At 50.2% G+C, this 17635-nt stretch overlaps 1 protein-coding gene across 1 annotated transcript in view; it reads right to left on the bottom strand.

Annotated features, from left to right (window-relative positions):
- LOC144612198 (uncharacterized) overlaps positions 1 to 7873 on the bottom strand; it is a 34368-nt gene extending 26495 nt beyond the window's left edge. Inside the window, exons 1-3 of the mRNA XM_078431756.1 lie at positions 7749 to 7873; positions 5093 to 5270; positions 1844 to 1911 (exon numbers count right to left, since the gene is read on the bottom strand). Of these exons, the coding sequence (XP_078287882.1) occupies positions 1844 to 1848 (5 nt within the window). The 5' untranslated portion in view covers positions 1849 to 1911; positions 5093 to 5270; positions 7749 to 7873. The remainder of the gene's footprint in view (positions 1 to 1843; positions 1912 to 5092; positions 5271 to 7748) is intronic.
- Positions 7874 to 17635: the final 9762 nt, after the last annotated feature.

The raw sequence follows: 17635 nt of genomic DNA on the forward strand, positions 1-17635 counted from the left end.
AAGGATATTCTTGCTATTGAGGGCGTGCAGCGTAGGTTTACTAGGTTGATTCCCGGAATGGCGGGACTGTCATATCTTGAAAGACTGGAGCGACTAGGTTTGTATACACTGGAGTTTAGAAGGATGAGAGGGGATCTTATCGAAACGTATAAGATTATTAAGGGGTTGGACATGTTAGAGGCAGGAAACATGTTCCCAATGTTGGGGGAGTCCAGAACCAGGGGCCACAGTTTAAGAATAAGGGGTAGGCCATTTAGAACAGAGATGAGGAAAAACTTTTTTAGTCAGAGAGTTGTGAATCTGTGGAATTCTCTGCCTCAGAGGGCAGTGGAGGCTACTTCTCTGAATACATTCAAGAGAGAGCTAGATAGAGCTCTTAAGGATAACGGAGTCAGAGGGTATGGGGAGAAAGCAGGAACGGGGTACTGATTGAGAATGATCAGCCATGATCACATTGAATGGCGGTGCTGGCTCGAAGGGTCGAATGGCCTACTCCTGCACCTATTGTCTATTGTCTATTGACATGGATAGAGAATTGGTTGGCAGACAGGAAGCAAAGAGTAGGAATAAACAGGTCATTTTGAGAATGGCAGGCAGTGGCGAGTAGAGTGCCGCAAACTCAGTGCTGGGACCGCAACTATTTACAATATATATTAGTGATTTGGATGATGGAATTAGAAGTAACACTAGCAAGTTTGCACATGACGCAAAGCTGGGTGGTAGTGTGAACTGCGAAGAGGATGTTAGGAGGTTGCAGGGTGACTTGGACAGGTTGAGTGAGTGGGCAGATGCAAGGCAGATGCAGTATAACATAGATAAAAGTGAGGTTATCCACTTTGATGTCAAAAACAAGGAGGCAGATTATTATCTCAATGGTGTCAGATTAGGTAAAGGGCAATTGCAATGAGACCTGGGTGTCCCTTGCACACCAGATGCTGAAAGTAAGCGTGCAGGTACAGCAGGCAGTGAAGAAAGCTAATGGCATATTGGCCTTCATAACAAGAGGACTTGAGTATAGGAGCAAAGAGGTCTTTCTGCAGTTGTGTAGGGCCCTGGTGAGACCACATCTGAAGAATTGTGTGCAGTTTTGGTCTCCTAATTTGAGGAAGAATGTCCTTGCTATTGTGGCAGTGCAGCATAGGTTCACGAGGTTAATCCCTGAGATGGCGGGACTGCCACATGAGGAAAGATTGGGCTTGTATTCACTGGAGTTCAGAAGGATGAAAGGGGTTCTGGACAAGCTAGATGCAGGAAAAATGTTCCCAATGTTGGGGGAGTCCAGAACCAGGGACCACAGTCTAAGAATAAAGGGGAGGCCATATAAAACTGAGGTGAGAAGAAACATTTTCACCCAGAGAGTTGTGAATTTGTGGAATTCTCTGACACAGAAGGCAGTGGTGGCCAATTCACTGGATGAATTTAAAAGAGAGTTAGATAGTGCTCTAAGGGCTAGTGGAATCAAGGGATATGGGGAGAAGGCAAGCACAGGTTACTGATTGTGGATGATGAGCCATGATCACAGAGAATGGCGGTGCTGGCTGAAAGGGCCAAATGGCCACCTCTTGCACCTATCTTCTATGTTTCTTTCCCCTCACTTGACTGGCTTTTTTCCCCGCCCCACCTCTCTTTTCCAGCTTTATTCCCTTATACTCCATCAGTCTGAAAAAAAGTCCCACCCGAAACGTTGTTTGTTGATTCCCTGCACAGATGCTGCCTGACCCACTGAGTTCCTCTCACACTTTGCTTTCACTCCAAGATTCCAGCATCTGCAGTCTCTTGTGTCTCCTTTTTTAAATAACCCAGTTATTGCTTATTATTATGATCAGCGTTAGTCTTTCCTTACCTCATCCAGTTCGATTTAGATTCATCCTGTGCATCAATGTATTCAGTGTCATTGTTTGCCTTGCTGATCTATAAAAAGATACTTGATTAAAAACAAAACACATTGATAAAGAAAACAAAAGTGAAGCTTACACAGTTCCCAGTATTATGCCTTCAACTAACTACTACTAAACCTATTTTACTTGATTACACTTTTATATCAGAACACTCCAAAATTCCCGCGAATTAAAACACATGGCAAAGAATCTCTAAGAAAATAATAAACATTTTGCACAATTTCAAGGAGCTTTGTAAAATGTGTGCAGGATAGTTTTTTGCAGCAATACGTAGAGGTGCCTACCAGAGAAGGGGCAGTGTTGGACCTCCTGTTAGGAAATGAGATGGGTCAGGTGACGGAGGTATGTGTTGAGGAGCACTTTGGGTCTAGTGATCATAATGCCATTAGTTTCAATATCATTATGGAGAAGGTCAAATCTGGACCAAGGGTTGAGATTTTGGATTGGAGAAAGGCTAATTTTGAGGAGATGAGAAAGGATTTAAAAGGAGTGAAATGGAAATTGTTGTTTTATGAAAAGGATATAATAGAGAAATGGAGGATATTTAAAGGTGAAATTTTGAGAGTACAGAGTCTTTATGTCCCTGTTCGGTGGAAAGGAAAGAATAATAATTTGAAAGAGCCATGGTTTTCCAGGGAAATTGGACATTTGGTTCGGAAAAAGAGGGAGATATACAATAAATATAAGCGGCAGGGAGTAAATGAGGTTCTTGAGGAATATAAAGAATGTAAAAGGAATCTTAAAAAGGAAATTAGAAAAGCGAAAAAAAGATATGAGGCTGCTTTGGCAAGTAATGTAAAAGTAAACCCCAAGGGGTTCTACAGATATGTCAATAGCAAAAGGATAGTGAGGGATAAAATTGGTCCATTAGAGAGTCAGAGTGGACAGCTATGTGCTGAGCCGGAAGAAATGGGGGAGATATTAAACAATTTCTTTTCTTCGGTATTTACCGAGGAGAAGGATATTGAATTATGTGAGGTAAGCGAAACAAGTAGAGTAGTGATGGAAATTAGGAGGATTAAAGAAGAGGAGGTACGGACACTTTTGAAGAATATAAAAGTGGATAAGTCTCCAGGTCCTGATAGGATATTCCCTAGGACATTGAGGGAAGTTAGTGCAGAAATAGCAGGGGCTATGACGGAAATATTTCAAACGTCATTAGAAACAGGGATGGTGCCGGAAGATTGGCGCATTGCGCATGTTGTGCCTTTGTTTAAAAAAGGTTCTAAAAGTAAACCTAGCAATTATAGACCTATTAGTTTGACGTCTGTGGTGGGAAAATTAATGGAAAAGATACTTAGGGACAATATATATAATTATTTGGATAATCAAGGCCTGATTAGAAACAGTCAACATGGATTTGTGCCTGGAAGGTCATGTTTGACTAATCTTCTTGAATTTTTTGAAGAGGTTACCAGGGAAATTGATAAGGGCAAGGCTGTGGATGTTGTCTATATGGACTTCAGTAAGGCATTTGACAAGGTTCCACATGGAAGGTTGATTAAGAAGGTTAAATCGTTGGGTATTAATAGTGGGGTTGCAAGATGGATTCAACAATGGCTGAATGGGAGATACCAGAGGGTAACGGTTGACAATTGTATGTCAGGTTGGAGGCCAGTGTCTAGTGGAGTGCCCCAAGGATCTGTGTTGGGTCCACTGTTGTTTGTCATTTACATTAATGATCTGGATGATGGTGTGGCAAATTGGATTAGTAAATATGCAGATGATACTAAGATAGGTGGAGTAGTTGATAGTGAGGTAGATTTTCAAAGTCTACAGAGAGACTTGGGCCTTTTGGAAGGGTGGGCTGAAAGATGGCAGATGGAGTTTAATGCTGATAAGTGTGAGGTGCTGCATTTTGGTAGGACAAATCAAAATAGGACGTACAGGGTAAATGGTAGGGAATTGAGGAATGCAGTGGAACAGAGGGATCTGGGAATAACTGTGCATTGTTCCCTGAAGGTGGAATCTCATGTGGATAGGGTGGTGAAGAAGGCGTTTGGTATGCTTGCCTTTATAAATCAGAGCATCGAGTATAGAAGTTGGGATGTAATGTTGAAATTGTACAGGGCATTGGTGAGGCCAAATCTGGAGTATGGTGTGCAGTTCTGGTCGCCAAATTATAGGAAGGATGTCGACAAAATGGAGAGGGTACAGAGGAGATTTACTAGAATGTTGCCTGGGTTTCAGCACTTAGGCTACAGAGAGAGGTTGAACAGGTTGGGTCTTTATTCTTTGGAGCGTAGAAGGTTGAGGGGGGACTTGATAGAGGTTTTTTAAATTTTGAGAGGGACGGACAGAGTTGACGTGGGTAGGCTTTTCCCTTTGAGAGTGGGGAAGATTCCAACAAGGGGACATAGCTTCAGAATTGAGGGACAAAGGTTTAGGGGTAACATGAGGGGGAACTTCTTTACTCAGAGGGTTGTGGCTGTATGGAATGGGCTTCCGGTGGAAGTGGTGGAGGCTGGCTCGATTTTATTATTTAAGAGTAAATTGGATAGGTATATGGATAGGAGGGGATTGGAGGGTTATGGTCTGAGTGCAGGTAGATGAGACTAGGTCAGGGAGAATGGTCGGCGTGGACTGGTAGGGCCGGACAGGCCTGTTTCCATGCTGTAGTTGTTATATGTTATATGTTATATGTTTGTCGGGTTGTAATAGGTTCTTTAATTTTGGTAATGTCACTGTTCTAATGATTTCTGATGGTCAGAAATGTTCAATGCATTCTCAAACAAGGAGGTCAGACATCAGGGTGAAAGAGGAGCAGCAGAACAGGAAGGAGATGGAGCACTGATTCAGCTCAGAGATTGGGTGAGGGAGAGGGATGCCAGTCTGGGCAGTAAAGTGAGAATCACTGGAACAGGACAAAGAGCACAGACTCTTCAGTCTTTATTCAAATTGACAACCACATGAAAATGGAAACATGTAATTAAGAATCTAAGTTATAGAAAATATTTTCAGTTAGTTTCAAACTATTTCTTTATTGGTAAGAAACTTGATGACTCTGATTAGAATGCAAAATAATTCAGCTACAAAAAAATTGCAATAAAAACTGAGAATTCAGGAGATACCCAGCAAGGCAGGCAGCATTCGTGGAGGATAAAACACAACTCACATTTCAGGATGATGATATTTCATCAACAAATGTTATCAAACCTGCTGAGCATTTTCCATGAACTATTGGAGTCACTTACCACCCATGAATATCCACTGATAGTAGCTTCTTCTTCACTTGAAACCTCTCCTCCATCGGGTCCAACAGGTACACACCCCTGGGAATAACCTTCCCTTAATTCCAGATGCCAAGATCGGCTTTACGAATTTTGGATGTGGCAATGCCGAGACCTTCCGGAAGAGTTAAACGAGCTCTATCTGGGCAATTGGAATCAACAACAGTGTCCTTCATGAAGACTGGTGGGCCATGCACAGGGTATTCGTCAATAAAAAATGTCCCGCAGGCTTCACAAACTAAAACGGAAACTGCAAAATTAAGAACTAATCAGGGTGTTGGCGTTATTGAAACTGGCTGGACTTTGTACTGAAAATGCTTGTTGATCCACAAAAGATGTTATCTTATTAAAAGTATTTCAGAATATAATACGACCATGATGTAGATGCTGTGCAGAAGATCTTGGCAAAATTACCTTTTCCAAAATTACTCTCTATGGAAGCATTGAAAATGTGAGAGATTAATAGTGGCCGATTTGTGAAAAATCCGTTCATGATGTTTGTCGGTCACCATGAATATCTTCGGGGTAAGATGCCACTATTTAATTCAAAATGGCTGCGGTGTTGAACTGTATTAATAACAAGCATGATGTAATGCAGAGAGTATGTTTAATGGTAACAGTGCTGTGGCGCATGGAGTTAACTCCAAGAAAAGTGTTTTGAAGGATAAAAGTAACAGTCTATTATGTGAACTAATAAAGCATTTGTAAAAAGGCTGATGAATTAAGACCAGAGACATAGAAAATAGGTGCAGGAGTAAACCACTCGGCCCTTCGAGCAAGCACCACCATTCAATGGCTGATCATCTACAATCAGCACCCAGTTCCTGCCTTCTCCCCATATCCCTTGATTCCGCTAGCCCTCAGAGCTCTATCTAACTCTTTTGAATGCATCCAGTGAATGGTCTCCACTGCCGTCTGAGGCAGAAAATTCCACAAATTCACAACTCTCTGGGTGAAAAAGTTTTTCCTCATCTCTGTTCTAATGGCCTACCCCTTATTCTTAAACTGTGCCCCCTTGTTCTGGACTCCCCCAACATCGAGAACATGTTTCCTGCATCTACTGTAGCTTGTCCAATCCCTTAATTTTATATGTTTCTGTATAAGATCCCCTCTCATCCTTCTAAATTCCAGTGAATACAAGCCCAGTCGTTCCATTCTTTCATCATATGACAGTCCCGCCATCCTGGGAATGAACCTCGTGAACCTACGCTGGACTACCTCAATAGCAAGAATGTCCTTCCTCAAATTAGGAGACCAAAACTGCACACAATCCTCCAGGTATGGTCTCACCAGGGCCCTGTACAACTGCAGAAAGACCCTTTTGCTCTGAAACTCCAATCCTCTCGTTATGAATGTCAACATGCCATTAGCTCTCTTCACTGCCTGCTTTACCTGCATACTTGCCTTCAGTGACTGATGTAGAAAGATACTCGGGTCTCGTTGCTCTTCCCCTATTCCTAATCTGACACCATTCAGATAATAATCTGCCTTCTTGTTCTTGCCAGCAAAGTGGATAACCTCACATCTATCCACATTATGCAGCATCTGTCATGCATCTGCCCACTCACACACCCTGCATCCTCATAGGATTCTCTTCATAGTTCACATTGCCACCTAGCTTTGTGGCATCTGCAAATTTGCAAATTTCGTTTTTAATTCCTTCATCTAAATCATTAATAGAAATTGTAAATAGCAGCGGTCCCAGCCTGGCGAACCAATTTTCTATCCATGTCAATACCTTACCCCCAATACCATGTGCTCTAATTGTGCCCCCTAATCTCCTGTGTGGGACCTTATCAAAGGCTTTCTAAAAGTCCAGATACATTACATCCACTGGCTCTCTCTTATCCATTTTACTTGTTACATCCTGAAAATAATTCCTGAAGATTAGTCAATAAAGATTTCCCTTTCATGAATCCATGCTGACTTGGACCGATCGTGTTACTGCCATCCAGATACACTGCTATTACATCTTCAATAATTTATTCCAGCATCTTACCCACCACCGATGTCAGGCTAATTGGTCAATGATTCCCTGTTTTCTGTACTAGGTATATAAGGACAAGGTTTTGGGCGCGAAGCCTTTCCAGCAGACTCGCCCAGCCTGATAACTGAGAAATAAACCGAACGCCCCAAAATACCCGGCTCCTCGCCTTTATTTCGGGCCTCTCTCGACGCGCCACATTGGTGACCTCGAAGGTCCATTCATAGTAGGATGGACATACGATGGAAAGCCGACCGTCCGTCCAGCTCGCAGGCCGACCAGGCCGCAGCTGTCGACGCGGTAGCCATCAAGCTCCCGACTTTCGGGACCACCCGGGCTCAGTTCCAGCTGCGGGGCAACACAACGGATGACACCCGTTTTTTCCACCTGGTGGGAGCCCTTGACCAGGACACGGCCGAAGAGGTCACGGAGTTCCTCCAGGACCCACCGGCCCACGATAAATATAAAGCCCTTAAGGAGCTGCTGCTCCAAACCTACGGGCTAACCCGAATGGAGCGGGCCGAAAGGCTCCTCCACATGCCAGGCCTCGGTGACCGGCGCCCATTTAGCCTCCTGAAGGAGATGGTCGCGTTGCTCGACGGGCACAGACCGTGCCTGATGTTTGAATACACTTACCTGCACGTGCTGCCGGCCGACATTCGCCTGCAGCTCACAGACGCCTGCTTTGTTGACAACCGGGCCCTCGGCAGGCGCGCGGACGCGCTATGGGCGGCGCGCCGTGATGACGTCAGCGCGCTAACGTCACTCGAGGAGCGCCCGATTTTCTCCGGTCGGGCGGGGGAGCTGTGGAAGGAGTGACAGCTATGTCCCGGAGGCCTGCGAGATTGCCCCCGGTGGCCATCGCGGGTCCTGCACCTGCAAATGCACCTGCAGTCCCACACCAGCAGGCTCCAGCCAGCACCAGTCGGAGGCACTGGTGTTATTACCACCAGCGCTGGGGTGCTACAGCCCGACAATGCCGCCAGCCGTGCACGTTCCCGGGAAACGCCGGGGCGGCTGCCAATAGTCCCCGTGGCGGCCGGCCAGATTCACCGCCTCTTTCGCCTGGGATCGGCGCTCCGGGGGCCGCTTCCTCGTGGATTCCGGGGCGGAGCCCCCTTCGTTGCAGGACATTCGTTCTGGGAAGCGAGGGCCCATCCTCACCGCTGCAAACGGGAGCCACATTCGGACTTATGGCGTCCGCACGGTCCACATCGTTTTCGGCGCCGGTCATTTCATGTGGCAGTTTACCATCGCCGACGTCTCCCAGCCGTTGCTCGGGGCTGACGTTCTGCGGGCTCATTCTCTCCTGGTGGACGTCAGGCAGCAGCGCTTGGTCCACGCCGCCACGATGGAGCCCATTGCGTTGCGGCTGAATGAGCCCGTTGTACGCCCGCTGTCGTTCGTGGACTCCCATTTCGCTCGGGTTCTGGCCGAATTCCCGGATATTATGGCCCCGCAATTCCAGTCGTCGACCCCCAAGCACGGGGTGGTCCATTATATAGTAACTACTGGCCCACCCCTCCATGCACGAGCACGCCGACTGCCGCCTGAGAAGCTATGCCTGGCACGGCAGGAGTTCCGCACGATGGAGTCCTTGGGGATCGTCCGCCCTTCCAACAGGCCATGGGCATTCCCACTCCACAAGGTCCCCAAGGCAAACGGGGGCTAGAGACCTTGCGGGGATTATCGGCAGCTGAACGTCGCTACCGCCGAGGACCGATACCCCGTGCCCCACATCCAGGACTTCAACGCCCATTTGGCCAGGGCCACGATATTCTCGAAGGTGGATCTGGTGCGAGGCTACAACCGGATCCCGGTCCACCCGGAGGATGTGCCCAAGACGGCAATCATCACGCCGTTCGGACTGTACGAGTTCATAGGGATGCCGTTCGGCCTCCATAACGCCGTGCAGGCATTCCAACGGTTAATGGACGGCGTGTGTCGCGGGCTGGATTTCTTGTTCGTCTACCTCGACGACATCTTGGTAGCCAGCCGCTCGCGGCAGGAGCACTGTGCCCACCTCCGGCAGCTCTTTCAGCAGCTCAGCGAGCACGGGTTGGCTATCAACCTCGCCAAGTGCCGCTTCGGCGTGGCCACAATTGACTTTCTCGGCCACCGTGTGTCCTCGCAAGGCGCGGTTCCCCTGCCGGACAAAGTCGACGCCATCCGCCGGTTTCCCCGTCCGTCCTCGGTGCGCGGTCTGCAGGAGTTCGTTGGCATGGTGGCGTTTTATCACCGGTTCCTGCCATCCGCGGCCCACATCATGCGGCCGCTATACGAGCTGCTGGCGGGGAAGCATAAAAACGTCGTGTGGACCGACGAGGCGGTAACAGCTTTCGACGGCGCGAAGGAGGCCCTGGCTCGGGCTGTGCTGCTGGTTCACCCACGGGAGGATGCCCCGACAGACCTTACGGTGGACGCCTCAGAGTCGGCGATTGGTGCCGTACTGGAGCAACTGACGGATGGGGGTTGGCGCCCCCTGGCCTTCAACCGGCACCTCAACAACGCCCAGAGGAAGTACAGCGCATTTGACCGCGAGCTCCCAGCTCTGTACCTGGCCGTGCGCCACTTCCGCTATTTCCTGGAGGGCCGCCCGTTCGCCGCATACATGGACCACAAGCCGCTCACGTTCGCCCTGGCAAAGGTCTCTGACCCGTGGTCCGCCCGACAGCAGCGCCAGTTGTTGTACAGCTCTGAGTTCACCACCTCCATCCGCTTCATCGAGGGGAAGGAAAACCGGGTGGCCGACGCGTTGTCTCGCCCCGCCATCAATGCCGTTTTAGAAGTGGCGCTCGGCATTGATTATTCTGCCCTGGCGGAGGCCCAGCTAACGGACGGGGAGATGCCTGCCTACTGGACTGCCATCTCTGGCCTCCGCTTTGAGGATGTCCCCCTCGGCCCCGGAGGAGCGACGATACTGTGTGATGTGTCGGCAGGTCAGCCGCGCCCCATCGTCCCGGCCGCGTGGTGCCGGAGGGTGTTCGACGTGGGCCACGGGCTGGCTCACCCATCCATCCGGGCGATGACCGCATTGGTAGCTGCGCGGTTCATGTGGCACTGGGCCCGCACCTGCATTCCGTGCCAGACGACGAAGATTCAGCGCCATGTCCGGGCGCCACTCCAGGAGATCGGTCTACCCTGCCCGCGTTTCGACCTGCACGTGGACATTGTGGGCCCTCTCCCGCCGTCCCGGGGCATCACACACCTCCTCACGGTGGTGGACCGCTTCACACGGTGGCCGGAGGCCATACCGCTGGCCGACACAGCCACAGCTGCATGCGCTCGTGCGTTGGCTGCGCACTGGATCGCTCGCTTTGGGATGCCGGTGGTCATCTCATTGTACCGGAGGCCACAGTTCACCTCTGAGCTTTGGTCGGCCATGGCCCACCTGTTGGGCGTGCGGCTGCACCACACCACGGCCTATCACCCGCACGCAAACGGCCTGGTGGAGAGGTTCCACCGGCAGCTGAATACAGCGCTGAAGGCACGACTCTCCAGCCCCGACTGGATGGATCAGCTACCATGGGTCTTGCTGGGCATCCGGACTGCGCTCAAGGAGGACCTGGCTTCATCATCAGCGGAGCTCGTATACGGGTCCCCACTCACGGTGCCCGGGGAGTTCGTGCCCTCGTTGCCGGGGCGAGAGGAACCACCCTCATCCACCCTACAGCGCTTTCGAGAGCGAGAGGGACATTCTGCCCTTACGTGCCATCGGCCCTCCGGGACTGCGCCTTTGTGTTCCTGCGCCGTGACGCCCACCGGACGCCGCTCCAGAGGCCGTATGAGGGCCCATACCGGGTGCTGGAGCACGGACAGACAACCTTTGTCTTGGACACGGGGGGCCGGCCGGAGGCCATGTCAATTGACCACCGGAAGCCGGCCCACTTGGACATCGACCAACCGTGCAGGTTGCCCAGCCTCGGCCACGAGGTCGCCCACCTTTGCGGGTCCCACCACCTGTTTCTCGAACTGTCCCTCCAACTGTGCCTCTGCCGGCCCCTCTGTCGACCGATTTCCGTACGCGGTCCGGTCGGGTTGTGCGACCACCAGTGCGGTTCGTGCCTCCGGTTCTGGGGGGGGGGGGGTCCTGTGGCAGCTCCCAAGGGTCAGGCCATACCATACCACTACCGACCCCTCGGCACGGGAATGGACCAGTCCAGGGGGGCGGTCCTGTATTAGGTATTCTACTGAACTGTACCCAGGAAGGGAAGGCGTTATGATTGATGTTAACTAGGCGGGGTTAATGGTACTGAGGTAACTATGTTATTGGTTGCATATAAACCATCTACATCCTTCCCCCTAGAAAATTAAACAGATTGTTGTCACAACAACAGAATTAATAACAGAATTAAGCAAAATCGCCATAGCGCACAGGTGGCTTACTAATCCGGCCCGAGCGCGTACGAATGTCTCCCCCTCCCCCCGAAAGAGCAGAAGAAACCGGAGGACACGAGGCAGCAGGGGAACCAGGGAAGGGAGTTGCGGTGGTAGAACCGGGAGAGTGGGAACCGGCAACAGTGGACCCGCGCAGAGGGGAACCGGGCGCGCGATATGGGGACCGAGGCATACAAGGAACGCTGGCCGGGACGGCAGCCGGCTGCTGGTATGAGAGCGGCGGGGCATAGGGTCCCGGGGGCTGCGGCTGTGGCTCATTAACCGCAAGCAGGTGTTGTCGGCTTCTTCGGTAGATGGTGCCCTCATGGTCCACCAGGTACGAACGAGGTGAGTCGGCCACCCCAACCACGGTGGCCAGACGGGAGTGACCGCCGGCGGTCTGCAACCGAACAACCTGTCCAGGCAAAAGAGGATCGAGTGGTCTGCACGACCGATCGTGGGAACGCCGCTGGCTGTCATGCTTCTCTTGAATACGCCTCTGCACGGAGGCAGGCTCCAGCACCCGAGGTTGCAGCTGGCGCTGGGCAATCGGGATAGTAGATCTGGTATTCCTTGACATCAGACGCTGAGCAGGTGACCCCATGGCCGGATCCCTGGAAACATTCCTGAGGTTTAGGAGATCCAAGTACAAATCAGTGTTGGAAAGTCTCGCCTGTTCCATCAGATGCTTGGCGCTGCGGACGGCCCGTTCTGCAAGTCCGTTGCTCTGTGGGTACTCAGGGCTGCTGGTGAAATGCACAAAATTCCACTTGTCCGCAAAACTTTTGAATTCTCGGCTGGTAAACTGCCTGCCGTTGTCAGTCTGCAGCCTGACAGGGGACCCAAAAGTGGAGAAGTGTTTCCGCAGCTTTCGGATCACCATCTCCGACGTGAGGGATGTCAGTAAATCCACCTCGAACCAGTTTGAGTATGAGTCGACCAGGACAAGGTAGTGGTTACCACGCCACTCGAAGATGTCAGCAGCCAACGAGGACCAGGCCAAGGCAGGGGCAGGCTGTTGCAGCAGGGGCTGTCGCTGCTGGTGTGGAGCAAGACTGTTGCACGTGGAGCAGGCAGAAACTCGGTCTCGGATATATTTGGCCATTCCGGGCCAGTAGAATTGGCACTGAGCGTGGGCGAGTGTTGCATCGACCCCAGGGTGTCCGCTATGGGCTGCGCAATAGTAAGAGTCAAACAGGGAGGACGGGACCACAACTTTATGTCCCTTGACGATGACGCCATTCTGGAGCACCAATTCGTCGCGGACCAGGAAGAAAGGCTGTGTTTCAGATGGCGCAGCGGAGCGCTTTGTTGGCCACCCTGCTTTAATCACAGTGGCAAGCCGCTGCAAAACTGGATCGGCAGCGGTGTGCTCGGCCAACACCTGTAGCTGCTTGGTGGGAATGAAATTAACGCCCAGTACAAGCAAGTCCTCTGTTTCGTAGGGGTGGCGATCACAGGAGGTCCGCGGGGCGCGCGATAGGGTGTCCGCAATGTGCATCTCGGTGCCCTTCTTGTAGATGATGTCGAATTCGAAACGCTGGAGCTGTAGCATCATACGCTGCAGCCTGGCGGGGGCAGCGTGAATTGGCTTGTTTAGGATGGTCACCAGTGGCTGGTGGTCGGTTTCGACCGTAAATCTGCTGCCGAACAGGAAATCTCTGAACTTGGAGCAGGCGAACACCACCGCGAGCAGCTCTTTCTCGATCTGAGCGTACCGCTGCTCGGTGTCCGTCATGGTGCGGGAGGCATAGGAGACAGGATGTAACGATCCATCGACAGACTGAAGGCAAGCCGCACCCAGACCGAACTTGGAAGCGTCACAGGTGACGGTGATGGGGCGACGTACATCGAAGTACCGCAACGTCGGGGTGTCAATCAATTTCGACTTGAGGCAGTCAAAGGCCTGCTGGTGATGTTGGAGCCAGGCCCAGGCAATATCCTTTTTTGTCAATTGCCGCAGGGGAGCACTCAGCTCACTGAGGTTTTGTATAAACTTCCCCAGGTAGTTCACCATGCCTAAGAATCGTTGTAGACCTGGCACGTCGGTGGGGGCTGCCATCTCGGAGATGGCAGCTGCCTTCAAGGGGTCGGGTTTTAGTCCGTTAGAGGTGAAGACGTGTCCCACATACGTGACTTCTGGGACGCGGAACCGGCATTTCTTGGGATTCAGCTTCAGATTGACCTTCCGCGCCCGATCCAGGATGCTGCGGAGGTTCAGGTCGTGCTCCGCAATGTCTTTCCCATAAACCAGGATATCATCCACGATGATGGCACATGGCAGGCCCGAGAATATCTGCTCCATAGTTCGCTGGAACACCTCGCTAGCGGAATTAATGCCGAATGGCATTCGCAGGAACTTGAATCTGCCAAACGGTGTGGCGAAGGTCGTTAGGTCAGAAGACTCTTTGTCCAACGGGATCTGCCAAAACGAGTTCTTAGCGTCTAGGACCGAAAAGATGGTGGCCTGCCCGACCTGAGCCGCCACGTCCTCAACAGACCGCATGGGGTGGTGTGGTCGCCTGATTGCAAGGTTCAAGTCCTTCGGATTGATACACACACGTATTTCATTCTTGTCTTTCTTTATCGTGGCAACCATAGTGGAGACCCAAGCGGTGGGATCGCTAACCGCTTCTAGCACCCCCTTTTCGACCATGTTATTCAGCATCGCCTCGACCCTGTCTTTCATGGCGTGAGACACCCTGTGAGCTGCGCGGGCTACAGGTTGTACGTTTGGGTCAACGGAAATACGATATGTGAGTGGTAACTTTCCCAGGTCATCGTTGAACAGGTCCTGGTATTCCACAACAGGGTTGAACGACAGTTGCACTTTGTGGACCGTGCGGTCGAAGGACACCAGGCCAAGATCTTGGCACGCACGGTTGCCCAGCAGGGTTACACAGTCAGAGTTCAAAACATAGAAAACGAGGTTTCTCGTTGCCTTTTGCAGCACACAAGTTAAAGCAGCCCTCCCCACAGGCCTTAGAATTTCTCCACCATAGGCATGCAACGTAGCGTTGTCAACAACCAGGGGCTCATTATTCCTTATCTTATTGAAAAGATTTATTGACAATACGTTGACCTTCGCACCTGTATCCAGCTTTGCAAGGAAGGACACACCATTGACAGTCAGAGCTACAGAGGGATCAGAGCGTTGGGCGGTTGTGTGTAGGAGGGTAAACACATTCGAATTCTCAGGAGGATTAATTGGATCTGCCTCGTAGGAGTCGACCAGGCTGGGCTGTAAATCGTAACAGCCATCAGATTGCCTCAGCATGTTTAGACTGGGTCTGGAAATCTGTGCCTGTCTCCCACGGGAACGGATCGAGCGACAGGCCGCAGAGAAGTGGTTTAACTTTTTACAAAAGTTACAAAATTTGCCATAAGCAGGGCAGGTAGACAGTCTATGGTGCATGTAGTTACAGTTTGGGCACCTTTTTTGGGGCACTTCACCAGGACCTGGGTTGGCACGCGGCAGAAAAGCATTGTTTACCATCCGAGGCTGGGGTCTCCTACACCCAGCCAGGTTGATAGACTTATTGGCCGAGTCTCGGTGGTCATCTGGCAATACAACGACCTCAGACAATCTGCAGGCATGCATAGCTTTTTCCAACGTTAGATCCGGATCCCTTAGAAGCTCACATCGTAGCTGCTGGTCACGCATGCCAGTTACTAAAATGTCTCTAGTGAGCTGCTCCGTCATGTCACCAAAACGGCACCGCTGGGCGAGATAACGCAAATCAGCAATAAAACATTCAACAGGTTCATCCGGCAACTGTTTTCTTGTAAAGAACCGTGCCCTCTGCAGAATGCGGTTCGAGGGCAGGTCACAAATCTCCCTGAACTTACGTAGCAGGCAAGCGGGGTCACTGGCAGATTCTGCAGGGGTAATCTCCACGTCGTCGTCGCCCAGGACCGCTGGAGCATAGGTGAAAGTTCTGGCTCTCTTCATGGCATCAGGTCCGACAAGGTTGAGTAGGAGGGAGGCTTTAAGGGAGTCAGGATCAGCGCGATGTGCGACGTTGACAAAGTGGGTGAAATCAAACTCAAACGTGTCCCAGCGCTCAGAAATGTCAGCATCAAAGACAAGCTGCGCGGGCTTTCTGCAAGAGGACGCCATGGTCAGAGAGATTAAGCACAAAAAGGCACAAATCAAAAAAAAGAAATAAAACCCGACAGACAGGAGACGCAAGTGTCTTCCACTTCCGACACCATGTAGATTAATACTTCACAAACTCTTAAAGCGTACAACATCTTTTAATGATAGCACAGCGTATTACATACATCTTCAAGCACTGGCTACGTTCCTCTACTGAACTGTACCCAGGAAGGGAAGGCGTTATGATTGATGTTAACTAGGCGGGGTTAATGGTACTGAGGTAACTATGTTATTGGTTGCATATAAACCATCTACAGGTATATAAGGACAAAGTTTTGGGCGCGAAGCCTTTCCAGCACTCGCCCAGCCTGATAACTGAGAAATAAACTGAACGCCCCAAAATACCCGGCTCCTCGCCTTTATTTCGGGCCTCTCTCGACGCGCCACAATATAATATTTTGTACAAACCAACGGCAAGAATGGCTTCGTAATTGCGCTTCACATTCTTGGAATGGAGCTTCTCCCAGTCACTTATTTCTTCAAACTCTTTCTTGGTAAAATAGTCAGCAATTTCCAGAACCAGGGGTCACAGCTTAAGGATAAGGGGGAAGTCTTTTAGGACCGAGATGAGAAAACATTTCTTCACACAGAGAGTGGTGAGTCTGTGGAATTCTCTGCCACAGAAGGTAGTTGAGGCCAGTTCATTGGCTATATTTAAGAGGGAGTTAGATGTGGCCCTTTTTGCTAAAGGGATCAGGGAGTATGGAGAGAAGGCAGGTACAGGCTACTGAGCTGGATGATCAGCCATCATCATATTGAATGGCGGTGCAGGCTCGAAGGGCCGAATGGCCTACTCCTGCACCTATTTTCTATGTTTCTAATTACTTTGAAATGGTCAGGATCCTGGAAAAACAAACATTGTACCTGATACACTTTGGAGCATAATCTTAATTATCAGATATTAATTTCAAAACAGATTAAAAAATATCATTTTTTTATTTTATACAGGACATTTCCAGCATAATGAATCACAACAAAATTAAAGGGTAACTTATTCAGGATAGAAATTAGATATTTCTTCTCTCAGAATATAGTGAATTTTTTTCCAGGGTTGAAAGAAATCAGCTGTTAATTGCATTCCAGCAAGATCAACACATTATTGATTCCAAGAAGTAATAAACCATATCACAGTAAGAGAGGAAACTGCATTTCGAGTGCAGGTCAGGCGTGATCTGCCTGAAACAGAGTGAATGTTTCAGGTTAATATTCTTTCCTCACAGCTGAGGAAAGTTGCCAGATGGAGACAGACAACTAGAAGGATGAGGGAGATGGTTTAAATGGCCTCCCAGATCAATATTAATGTCAGTGATCCCCTCCAGAGCACAGGGAACTCATCCACTCCTCACCGACACCAATTCCTGGGGTTGCGATGGTCTGAGAAGGAGCAACAACATCTTCCCCATTTCCAGGCCTCCTAGAGGACATTTGTCCGGCATCTTCTGCCCGCTCTCCATATCAAAGCTCCCTGGAGATTCACCTCTTAAGCCCTGCATCCCAGACATGCTCTCGTCTCCTTCAGCAGCACCTGTCTCTCCTCCCGAGCTCAGATACCTACTTCTCCTCATCTCACCTGCGCTCACTTCTACACCTCGACTAAGCCCCTCGCCAGGACTAAACCCCTTGCATCAACTAAACCTCACTACCAAACCTCGCCTCGCCTAAACTTCACCTCACACCTAAACCTCAACACACTAAACTGTGCCGCGACCAAACTTCACCTCAGCTAAACCTCACCTCAGCTAAATTTCACACCTCACTATACCTTGGTTCAATTAAACACCTCTCAACTAAACCTCACGCCGACTAAACTTCACCTCGACTAAACATCACACCTCACTACTAAACAACTACTCACACCTAAACCTCACTTTGACTAAACCCCACCTCAGCCAAACCTCACCTCAGCCAAACCTCACCTCAGCTAAACCTCACACCTCAACTATGTCCTTGCCTCACCTAAACTTTATCTCAACTAAACACACCTACC

Source organism: Rhinoraja longicauda, chromosome 43, assembly GCF_053455715.1.
Source record: "Rhinoraja longicauda isolate Sanriku21f chromosome 43, sRhiLon1.1, whole genome shotgun sequence".
Lineage (NCBI taxonomy): Eukaryota > Metazoa > Chordata > Chondrichthyes > Rajiformes > Arhynchobatidae > Rhinoraja > Rhinoraja longicauda.